Genomic DNA, 12177 nt, shown 5'->3' on the forward strand with positions numbered 1-12177 from the left:
AAATGTTTCGTCACATGGATTTTAATGGGACCTTGTTTGGGTCAAGACTTAGGACTTTGGAGAAATTCACCTTCATTGTGCAGGAAGGCTCTGCGTGGGCAGGGAGCCAGCAGGGATTTCTGGAGTTATTGTGAGCTGACCCCTTTGAGCTGTTAGGGGTAATTAGCCTCTAATTATACAGCATCCAGAGAAATGGTCCTTGTGCCCAAGGAATCAAATGCCACAACTGCAGTAGAGGCTTGGTTCTTGCATTGGTTGTGGGATCACTGTTTAAAATCAAACTGTAGTTAGCCTGATTTTGCTGCCACGTTTCATCACTTTTGATGTGCTTTTGTTTTTCCCTTCTCTTTTCCCGTGCTTAGTGGTCGGAAGAAGCATGTGCAGCGCACCTTACCCAGCGGGATGGATACCAGGCAGCTACTCAAGGACAGCTGAAAGACCAGCTGTATCAAGAAATTATCCATTACTTTGACAAGGGCAAGGTAAAAAGGAGGGAAAAGAAACCCAGATGCGTTTCATTGCTTTTTTTTTTGTTTTTTCTTTCTCCAACAGTAAACACAACCTGCATCAAATCACCTTCAGGGAGCTCTAAACTTCTTCTAAGCTGTGATTTGGAGTGTTTGATGTAAACAGCCTGCCCGCCAGCACTTAGGGATAATAATAACAAAAAAAGTAATAGTAAAAAGAGGAATCAATGGTACATTTATAAGTGTTGTGTTAAGGATAAATATATGTGCAAATGATGCTGTGTGTGGGGGGGAAGGTAGTGATGCATCTCATTTTGGGGCTCATATTTTTTCTGATAATTGCACTAGCTGGTGCTGTTGTCTCTGGCTGGTGCTTCAGCCTCGCGTGTTCTTGTGAACACAAAGTAGTTCCCTCGGAGGATGGATGTCTGTGTGGTTCATACCACAAGAAGGTGGAGGAGAGAATGATGAGAGGAGACTTATTTCTTTGCAATCGCTTCTCTTTTGCAGGATGAGTTTGGGTTTGACGGTGCGCGGTGGGAAGGGGGTGGGTGTTGGTGTTACCTGTCCACAGCGATGAGAGCTGGGAACGCAGCAGACGCAGAGAATTAGAGACATGCCCGTGTTTGGACATTTTGTGCACAAAATGTCTAAACAGAGAGGTGGAAATCTCTGCACCAGAACACTTCAGAAACGTAAATGCAGGTTTTTAAAAGCAATTTTCGTTGCATCAATCAACCTGGTGCAAGTGAAAATGTCATTTTCTGGCAGAACCTGAATATGTCTCACTTTCCAAGTGAGATTTTAGCTGAGCCATAATAGTATTTTGATAGAAGCTTTGTGTAAAAGGTCAAGTACTATACACTGGGTTTAGAAATGGTTATTCCGTGGTGCTAACAAGTTTTAATTTGAGATTGCCATAGAGTTGGGCTGCTCAAACAGGACGAGTGTGACTGTGTCCCCTGACTGTGCTGGTGTCTTTGTGCATATACGTGGAACACTGTTTATTTCCATGGCACACTTCTGCTTTCCATAAAACTTTTACTAACCCTCTAACAGCTGTTAAAAAGTAACCTAATTATAATTTGTGTCATATTTGATTTAAGAGTAGATTGGTTTTAGTATTACGCTCTGCTCTTGAAAGGAGAAGCCAGAAGCTGCATATCTTTATGTTGTTGTTTTACATTTGGATAGGCTTGCAGGTCCTTCTTTACGGAGCCAGTGTACAGCGGATGGGAATTGCTCGTCGGAATGCCAGCCCACTGCATTTGAGCTGTAAATTAAAAGCTGTGCTTTCCTTTCATCTGTGCTGAACACAGTCTATCCTCAGGTTGTACGTGCCCATTGCTGCTGCTGCACTAATGAGCTGTTTATATAAACAGCAGGCGAAATTCCTGCTGCTTGCTTTGCAGCGGAGGCCACGGTTCCCAGCAAGGCCTCCCTGCTCCGGAGACGGCCGCTCGACGGAATGAGCATCCCTAATTTCTCTCCTCCACTTGTACAGCTGGAAGTAAGAGCAGGAGTTGTCAGCTTGCAAGAGAAATAGCTCGGTGTCTGCCCCTTTCCCTTGTAGTTAGATAGGCAATCTTCATTATTCTCTTTTTTTGTGAGCTGTGTGATTAAGGGAGTTGTGTGATTGCCCAGTCCCGTTTCCTTGGCACAACTAAGGTCAGAGGATTCGGATTGTTCAGTTTTAAGACACTCTTTCCTTGATCATCCTACAAGGAAAAGGGAAAGAAAATCATTATACGCTGAGAATATGAATATCTTCCCTGAATTTTCAAGAGTCGGGACGTTCAAAGGAAATTCTCACTATTAAAATTAAGATACATTTCTCAGAGAGTTAAGATCCTCCTTTCATTTGGGATGTGCTTGCAGGAGGTTAGGCCAGTTTTTCACATTCGCCAGCGCAGTTTGCAAATTTAATCCAGCAATTGCATAACCTGCACCGCTCCATGAACAGCAAGGCCTGGGAATGGGCATTTGCTGCCGTTTTGGGAATGCAGCTGCCAGGGACACTAAGGCAGCGGTGTCCGGCACCGAGCATGCGCCGCGTCCCTGCCCAGCACTGCCTTCATCTGCACCGTCTCCTGAAGCTGCAGGAGCTGTGGGAAGACAGCGTCTTCCCTGAGGAGCAGGGAGCAACTGCCAGGCTTTTCCAGAGGCTCCGGAATTTGCAGGAAGGTCTAATCACTCCTATTCGCTGGTCACAGGAAAGAAATTCCCAATAGGAGAAGCTTGAGCAGGGGCTTCTGCTGAGCATCATTTTGCCTGAGAACCTGATGCTTTGCCATGAACATCCTGCTTTTGTAACTTGAGACACCTGTAGTTTTTCTCCTCCTGCTTTTTGATTTTAATAGCTTTTTTTCTTAGCAGTCTTGCATTTTGACATATGTTTGACCTTCAGCACTTAAAACAGTATTTTCTAAAGCTGAAGCACATCCTTAGCCTTTATTAAATTACCACTTACAGACACAAGAGCTGTGTTTTGCCCTCCTACTTTATGGATTCCATTCCCTTTTCGGTAATACTTTTCATTACCCTTCTAAGCTCCTCCTCTCCACAATACCTTGTTTTTCCTGATGAGTTTCCCTCATGCTGGCAGCCTTTTCTTTCTCCCCCAGATCGTTTCCCTTCCTCACTTTTCAATCTCATCTTCGTCTCCCTGGGCTTTTGCCCTTAAAAGCTTTATCTTCACATTTATCACTGCAGTCCAGCTTATCCTTTGCAGTGTTTGCTCTTCCAATGTTTGGCTGAAGCCTCGTAATTTCCAATAAAGCACTTAATCCATGGACTTTGCTGAAAATTGCCAGGCTTGAGCATATCATGACAAGAAGAAAAAATAGTGGCAGTCATAAAGGGAGGTGGGGGTGAATTGCCTTCCAAAGCCTTTTGCAGTTCATGGAATATGGCAAGCAATGCCTTTTTTTCCAACGGAAAGGATGCTGGAGGAATGCTGCCGTTTGCAAAGCGCCGGCACGAGGAGGACGTGCAGCCTGGAGCCCTGCTCAGATCTCGAGCCCATGCACAAGCAGATGTTCTTCAGAGCCCTGTTGTGTGTGATGCCCTTCCAGTGACTATGGCAGGTGGCTCTAAAGGGCTTCCAACCACCTTGCACCTCTTAAGTACAGCACTAACGACAGTGAAATAAGGTGTTTTAGTGCTTCATTAAGAATATTAAGCTTTCCTAGTGGTTATCTAATATTATCTGAAGTTTAAGCAGTGCTTATAATTCCCCTAATACTTCAAAATGTTGCATGTTAATATTCTTATCCTTGAATATTTCATTTTTACTGGCCATTAACTCAGCAGGAGCTGAAAACTCTCCTAAGATCCTCCATTCCCATTATAAAACTCAAAAATGAAGCGGGGCGCTGCAGTTCCTTCTGGCCAGCAAGCAATAAGAACTTCAATAATAAATTAAATCGTGGGGTTTTTTTTTCCCCAAAAATATCTCCTTCAGCATCCTCAAAGTCTTCCCTATAAAAATTTGCAGCCTGTGTCCACCCAACAAAATTCAGGTTCTGCACCTATTTTTTCTTACATTTTCAGCATAAAAGAAGCGTTTTTCTTCCAATATCACAAAGCCTTTGCTTGTACCCTCTCCAGATAGATGTCTCTTGCATTAATGAGCTGTGCATCACAGCAGTCCTGTGTTGCAGCTCCCTGCACAACCCACTCCTCCAGAAGACCTGCCATGTCCTGGGCAAAACTGGGAAAATTTCCAGTGCAGGAAATCTGTGCGGCAGCAGATGGGCAGTTCCTGACCTTCAGGAATACAGATTTCATTTGTCAGAATCCGTTGCCACACGCACGCTGTCCTCACCTGAATAAACTGGCTCGGTTGCAAATAGAGAAATTTTGCAGAGGATTTTTCAGAGCATCCTAAATACACCATCCCCGTTTGCTGTGTAGCATCAAAAATAAATTGCTGGCTTCAGTTTTAGATTGCCGTGTCTCGGCACGAGAGCGTTGCAGGTGTTTTGGTCCAGTTGAACATGCAATGTAGAGAAAAGGCAAGTGGTTAATTAATTGACTCGTTGGCTTTGCAAGTTCGGGGCATTACAGCGTTACACAAACTGAGCCTTGCAACACTGGAGCCTCCGAGCAGGGGCTGGAGCAGAGCAGGAGCTGTAAGCAGAGCGGCAAACAGAGAGGGTCCTTTGCTCACATTCTTTGGCTAGAGCAAATCTAGCCAAGATTTGCGAGGTTCTTATCCCATAGTTGTCAGTTGTATCACTTATTTGTAGCAGAGCAGCAAAAGAAGGGTTTTATCTCTGATATATGGCTGCATGTGTGTCATTTAAAAATGACGCGACAGAATATCACTGGTATAATGTATAAGCTAACTTTTAGAGAATTTTATTAAGAGTAATTTCAGTAATTTAAGTTAGAAACAAATGCTGTTCATAGAATCTTTTTTTTTCTATTTTTTTTTCCTATTTGGCTCCTATTTTTTCCTATTCAGTTAGAGATAAGAAGGGGTTATTAAATGGAATACTAGGGCTGTGTGACTACTGGGTGTATATTCGAGATAAACTAAATCTATATCATATTTAATTTCTGATTACCCTTTTTAGGCTCTCTGGTCTGTAACCCTTGCAAAAATCAATATTAATATTTATATTCAGCAGCATCTAAAGCTTCTGCTCAACATGGGGGAGGCTCCTTCTGCTCGGCTGTTCAAACCACTCACTCAGGCATTTACAGCCTTGACCAGCAAGGATAAAAAATTCACAAAAAGAGATATAGTTCTGTCAAAGCCGTAATTTAATCGGTGGCAGAGCCAGGGCTGGAGCTGACTGTGCTGCCTGCTGAGCAAGGGGCACCTCCGCATCCCGCCTCCGCCGCGGGCCTGGCTGTTTGTCATCTTCAGCATCGCTGCCCTAGAGAGTCTCCCGGAGGCAGAGAGGGCAGAAATGCGTCTGCTCTGGAAAGGGATGAGTTAAATTTGGAGCGTGCAAAGCGAAAACGGAGGCCATGAGAATGACGGCAATGCCGTTTGCTTTGAAATGAAAATGTGCAAAAGAAGTTATGGATGACTGAAGTTGAAAAGGAGGCGGCGTTCGAAGTGCAGAGAGGTTAAATGATTTTTAAAAGGGTTCACTTGCTGACTTATCAAACAACTGTGAATATTCGTTTACTTTCTATAAAGTGGCAGTATATTGCTCCTCTGAGCCAAAATTAACCCAGCCTAACATGTAAGAATGTGTTTATTTTTTCCCCTAAATATTCCCTTGCTCTTAAAGTCATGTTAATTTTTGTTTAGAAAAGATATTTCAATATCATCATTCTGGATTGGGCATATAATATGGCATATAAAACTTGGCAGACTTCCCATTTTCCCAAAGTTGTGTTCCCAAGTGCTAAAGTTGCCCTGTGGCTGTGGGCAGATGGGGGTTCCTTGTAGTTTGATGTTCTGAGGCCTCTTAGAATCTCCAAAGCTCTTCACAAACCTTAGGAAACTCCTGCTCCTTCCTGTCCTCTTCCCCAGGAAAATAATATCATGAACCCGACTATAGAAATGAGAAAAAAAAACAGAAAAAGAGGTAGCAGATGCAGCACTTCCTGGGTCCCCAGCACAGCCAATGTGTGCCATGATGCCAAGAAGAGTGTTAGGTGCTGTGGACAGGCTATTCAAATTTAGGATGCAGAGTACTACACTGGTTTACACCCCATTCCAGCTGTGATACTTTTCTTCCCCAAGTGAGGTGGGCAATGCGAGCTGGACATCAACGGCAGGGACAGACCATCAAGTCTGCCCTTGGATCTGTCTCCTGCTGTGCTAATTTAGGGACCTTTTTGGTTTGGAGTAGTGGCTTGACTTTCAAAGAAGGAAAAAAAAAAGGGAAAATACTCTTTTAAAAACATTCTCGCTGCTCCTCATTAAGACTGTTGGCTCCCAAGGAGCTGACGGATATTGTTGAATTACTCTGGGTCAGCTGAGACGGCTGCTGCATTTCATGGTTGAAGAACAAGAGAAGAGAAAGAGCCAGTGAATATTTCTTGAAAGCAAGAGCTGCAAATTGCCTGTCCTGCCTAATATCCATTATAGATCTTAGGGAGAGAAGGGTGATGATAGACCATCATCAATCAATAACGTTTATCTGAAGTCCCGGGCTCTGGGTTTCTTGGAGGGCAGGCTGTGTTTACACATCACTGCCTCTTTGGTTGGGCTGGCTGGAGTCATCTTTATTTCTGAAATATCTTGATCATTTTGCCTGATCAGTGGTCAAAAGAGACATGTGTGGGTAAAGCTCCTGCAACTACTCGGCACATCTTATACACAGGAGTTTCAGGCATGTGACCCAATCCATTTTACTGTATTTTATTAAGATTGATTTTGTCCTGATTTTGTCATTTAACTAAGGCATGTAATTGAAGGTTTTATCGTTCTTTCTTTTTAATTTCTTTTTTTTTCCAACAGATGTGGGAAGAGGCCATTGCCTTGGGTAAAGAACTTGCAGAACAGTACGAAAATGAAATGTTTGATTATGAACAACTCAGTGAACTACTGGTAGGTTTTTGAAAATGACTTAGATCCTGACTTTGAATAATATTGAAAAAGATCTCTTAATAAAATGCAAAAATAGGTGGTTAGTTTGGCTTTTTCAGACAAATGCTGATTAATTGACTACCACTGAAGTATCTGAAAAGGTTATATTCAAATATATATAGCTAGGACAATTTTGAGGAGTATAAAAGGAAATCTAGAATTTACATATAAATGAGAATATTGTCTTTCAAGAGTATTTTCACATTCACTTTTTTTAGATACGAATAATCTAAAATCCCCATGTACTTGGATTAGTTCTTTTTGTCTTGACATTACCTGTTTGTTTTGTCTGTGCCCTTTTTTTGCATGCAAAGAGTTAAACAGCAGCAGGCACTTTGACTCCAAAGTTGTCAAGCAAATTCACATAGTTATTTTCCACTTTATTTCAGAAAATCTTTGGCTTCCAAATTTTTAATAAATTTTATTCTCATTTCTTTGCCACTCGCCAGGGTAGCTGTTCCTTAGCTTTTTCGTTATTTCTCTGCTAAGTCCTGCTCTATTTGAGCAGAATATTAGCATGGTGTCATTGCACCCTGTTTGTGCACTGATGCTCAGCTTGAGATGCCCTAGGGGCCATCTCCCCAGAAGCATTTTATTGAAGACAAGAGGTGAATAGCACCCTTCCAAATTTTATGGCTTTTTTATCTATTAGCATGCCCTGTTCGTTTGTTCTATCTCTTCTTTCTCTGATAAATAAGCATTTTAACTATTTTGGGGTTTTTTTTACCTGTATTTGTTTCCCAATCTGGTTTCATATTGCTTTTTCTCCAGGAAGTTAAGATCTACAGGTAGATAGAGCTTTAAATAGTCAGATAAATAGATAGAGATTTTTCAAAATAGAGCGTTTTTAGGTGCTCTACTATGCAAGAAAATCCTCGCTGTTCCACTGGCTTTGCTGCCATCCACAGAGCCCGGGATGTTGCCATCAGTATCAAACATGCTGCCTTTCAGTATAACAGTTCTTCGTCAGCTAGAAATTACTGTCACATGTCAGACAGACTCATTCATTGCAGACAGTTGATTTTTGAGTCCCTTCTGGATAATTTTCCATCATCTTTCCACTTGCAAATGGGAATATGAGAAGCTTTTGTCACTGAGACAACTGCTTTTTATCCTATTTAGTCATTCTTCAGAGCCAAAACTTGAATTTGCACTTCATATATCATAGAGGAGGCCAAAAACATGGAGTTACGGATTTTTTTTCCCTTTTCTCTCATGCACTAAATGTGCCATTATTTCCATTATTTCACTTAGAAATAATTTCACAGCATGCAGTGGTATATATGCCCAAGGTAGCATATTTGCCTGTGTGAGGAAGCTTGCCCGTTTCTAATCTGGGAAATGTAGGGCTCTCAGCTCTCATACTTGTTGAAACCTGCATTTACCTCTTTATCAGGAGAAGAGTTTTTGATCGGAGAATCCTATTCTCCAATCCCTATTGTCTCTTTCCTTCCAGACATATTAAATATTAGACAATTTGCAAAAGACAGAGTAGTTTTGCTACAGGTGAACTGAGATCGCTGTCCTATGGGAACTGTAATAAAGCTGCCCCCAAATTGGAATTCCTTCTCCCATGGAACATAATAGGCTAAATATAAGTTAACAAACAGGTTGTTTAAAGCGGAATGTTTGTTATTATTCCATCATTGGAGATAAAGGATTCCGCTGTGAAAACAGATGGTGTCTGATGTGTGTATTTATTCTAAAAGTTACATTTTTCTGCCATTTTCAACTGCATGCTTTCCTTATACAAATAAGTAGTTATAAATATGGAATGGAAACACTAGAAAAATATAGCAAAATGCAACAGCTGAAAGCAAGTATGCCAGTACCATGAACAACCTTATTTAGCAATAAGGAGTTGACAACATTTTTGCTCCTGAGCCTCTGAGCACCGTGAGTGTCGCAGTCCCCCGTGGGCAGGGAGTCGCAGTGCTGGGGACATCAGCACTGTCACCCCTGGGAGCTGAGGCTGCAGTTTCTGCCACTTCCTCAAGATCTTGGGATTAAATACTCTGCTGCACTAAAATGAGCATGAAAAGCACAGATACAGAAACTAATATTGTAAAATATCAGTTAATATCTGTTAGGAAAGTGAACAAAAAGTGGCGAGTAAAGGGCATCTGTTACTTGAATTTCAGCTCTATCTTAAGTGTAGGATCTGCTCTGAAGCTTGAGTCATTAAATATGTTTCTTCTATTTATTTTTCAGAGAAAGCAAGCCCAGTTCTATGAAAACATTGTGAAAGTGATAAGACCTAAACCAGATTATTTTGCTGTTGGGTATTATGGCCAGGGATTTCCTACGTTCATAAGGGTAAGTGTTGGCTTTTTCCCGCAGATGATAGCCAGGTCTCTTGCTTTGGAAATATTACTCCATGTGGAGAAATGACCAATACTGGTATGTTATTTCCATCTATCTACCATTCTTTTGCCAATAGCAATTGTATTTTAGCCCTATAAAAGAGATATTAGTCAGTTTAATTGAAATTAGACTTTCTGTCGAGAAACCTTTTCCTCAAACACACCCACTAGCAAGGAAGATGTTGCCAGACTGTAGAACAGGGAAATAACCAGCAGCATGAGAAATGGTGACATTTTTGCCTGACAGGTAGATGGGAATTTCTGTATCTGATCGTACTTGCTTTCATGTGAATGTCCTTTCCAGCACGCTCTACAAAATGAATTGAGCATCACAGCTACTGCTCTTCGCTACATGCTATTGGCAAGGTTTTTTGCATGTTAACCACTTAAAGTTGTTGTCACACCCCAAAAACATGCACATTATCTTTAAATACAGTCTTTTACCATACATATTCATGAGTCGTGCGTCTGTTTGAAACACAGGTCACTTAGTTGATGACAGTAATCAACTGCTTTAGATTTCTTCTGCTCTTGCTAGGATTGCTATGGAGTTGAGCTAGTGCTTAGCTGAGGGACTTAAACATCTAAATTCCATCTGTATCATGAGTCTTGGGACTGTCTACCTCCTCTATTTGGTAGCCTGTGACACGGAAAAAATGCATAGTATTTAGCTACTCTGCTGTTCTTATGTACCTTAAAAGCTGAAGATTTTCAGTTTAGGAAGAATCTCTCCCCAAACCCCCATGGAAGAGTTCCAGTAGATTAAGGCAGTTCAGGAGACAGAAGAACAAAATTACTTTCGCTCTGGAAGACTCGGAGATTCAGTCTCAGGGGCTGCAAGAGGGTTTCCTCCTGGAAATACTTGTTTAAGAGATGAGTTCCTGAATATAAATGAATAATTCCATTTTAACACTCGCATATTATGCCATAATAAATACCAGGAGTAATCCCAGGCAAATGCTAAAGTCCATCTGAATGAATAAATCTAGTGCTGATCAGTGCTGATTAAACTGATTTTATCGCTTTTTATCACTTGTGGTCAGCTGATTCCTTTAGATATATGATGTTGCGTTAGAAGTGTGAAAAGTGATGAAAAAGAAACAGGATGATTTCAGAAGAGACTTGTGTAGAGTGATCCTTCTGCATGGAGATCTTATGATCAGATATTCACACAGAAACTGAAAATGTTTTCAGAAAAGAAGGGAAAGGCTTGCAAAAAATCCCAGGAAATAAAATATTTACTTCAAGTGCTCAGGAGTTCATTTGTAAAAAGTCTGCTGCTGTTCAGATAAATGCTTGGGACACTGGAGAGTGTTTTTTTCCCAGCCTCAAATGGGAGAAACCCAGTGGAGGGCTGCTGGGGTGGGAGCAGAACTGAAAGCACCCCCTGCACATTGGCCTGTGGTGTGGTTGGATTTAATCTAGTCCAAATTACAGATGGTGTTCACAGCAGTTTATGGACTGGGTGCCCATTCTGTGTATTTGTAGAGCAGCTACTACAGTTTGTGCTAAAAGGTTGCAGGGAGCAGAGGGGAATGGGTAAATGGATCCAGAGATTAATGTTGACTCTGAAAATCCAATAAGGTCACCAAAGGGTGCAGCCCAAGCATTTATTTTGTGAGCTTGGCTGAAGGGCACGCAGTCCAGCAGTGGAGAAAATTTCTGTGTAATCCTATCAGCAAACAGTGAAGTGTCATCCAAAACCTTGGTCAAAATGGGGAGCAGGGAGGAAATACAGAGGTAAAACTAAACAGTGGAGTCGCTCATGTCATACATGAGCCCTTTTCCACAACCTAACCGAAGATCATGTTGAAGAAGTTCTGGAACTGTCCCATGAAGAGGCAGATGCTTGTGGCTTTCCACATGCCGTGGGGTGCTGCCTTGCTGGTATCCTTATGCTATTTATACACCCCATAAACACAGCTAGTCATCAGGGTTCCTGAGCTGGAAGGAATAAAACTGACCCTGCTCCATTTCTGCCAAGCTCCAGCTGTGTTTTGGAGCATGCGTTTAGTGCAAACCATTGACACAAACTGGGAGATGAGCTCGGATGTGTTAGCTTGCTGCCTGCTCTCCAAATCATGGTCGGGCAGCTCTTGCGTGGGAGACAGCGACTGCTCAGTGAAGTGTCAGGCTGCCGAGCGCCCAGCTCTGCCCCGGAGCTTTTGCAGTGCCATATGTTGGCAGCAGGCGCCCGGGCACGACGGTGCGCGAGCCACCGGGCGCTTGGATGGAAGGACGGGCGCCGAAGAGATGACGATGCGCAAAGCTGAGAGCTGCTGTCACGTTTGGAGTGCCAAATACTGCACATGAAACACTCTTTTAGCAACGTCAGACAGCAAACATGTTTGCTCATGGTGCGTTCAGTAAGAAAAAGTTATTAAGAATTCTTTAAAATCTTAATTTTCTCTTAGATTTTACCAGGCAAAATAATATTTATTATCAGGTAAAAAAGGAGTCATCGTTGGGGTCAACCAACCCCTGAAAAATAATTGAATTAATATTTTCTCCTACTCCTAAAGAGAAGGCTTGAAAATGTGCGGAGTACAACAGGCAGTTTTCCATTGGGAGCTCTATATTTAACCGCATAGTCCAAGCAATACAATACAGAATAGTGTTAAACTGCTTTATTAATATTGAACTGCTTTTTTTTTGTCACAATGGAATATTCTTTTGTAAGTGCAGAAAAAAAAAGTTTTACCAAATGCTTGAGAAATGGTTAGGTTGTAATAAATGAAGGAGAAAAACTCTTTAAGATCTAGCTGTTAAGCGCCTTACTGTATGAGAAAAT

General features: G+C 41.8%; 1 protein-coding gene across 1 annotated transcript in view; it reads left to right on the plus strand.

Moving 5' to 3' along the window:
- DOCK1 (dedicator of cytokinesis 1) overlaps positions 1 to 12177 on the plus strand; it is a 201858-nt gene that overhangs the window by 157584 nt on the left and 32097 nt on the right. Inside the window, exons 38-40 of the mRNA XM_026042441.1 lie at positions 363 to 482; positions 6895 to 6984; positions 9235 to 9339. Of these exons, the coding sequence (XP_025898226.1) occupies positions 363 to 482; positions 6895 to 6984; positions 9235 to 9339 (315 nt within the window). The remainder of the gene's footprint in view (positions 1 to 362; positions 483 to 6894; positions 6985 to 9234; positions 9340 to 12177) is intronic.

Source organism: Nothoprocta perdicaria, unplaced genomic scaffold (genome assembly GCF_003342845.1).
Source record: "Nothoprocta perdicaria isolate Ctin4 unplaced genomic scaffold, notPer1 scaffold_301, whole genome shotgun sequence".
In the NCBI taxonomy this organism is placed as follows: domain Eukaryota; kingdom Metazoa; phylum Chordata; class Aves; order Tinamiformes; family Tinamidae; genus Nothoprocta; species Nothoprocta perdicaria.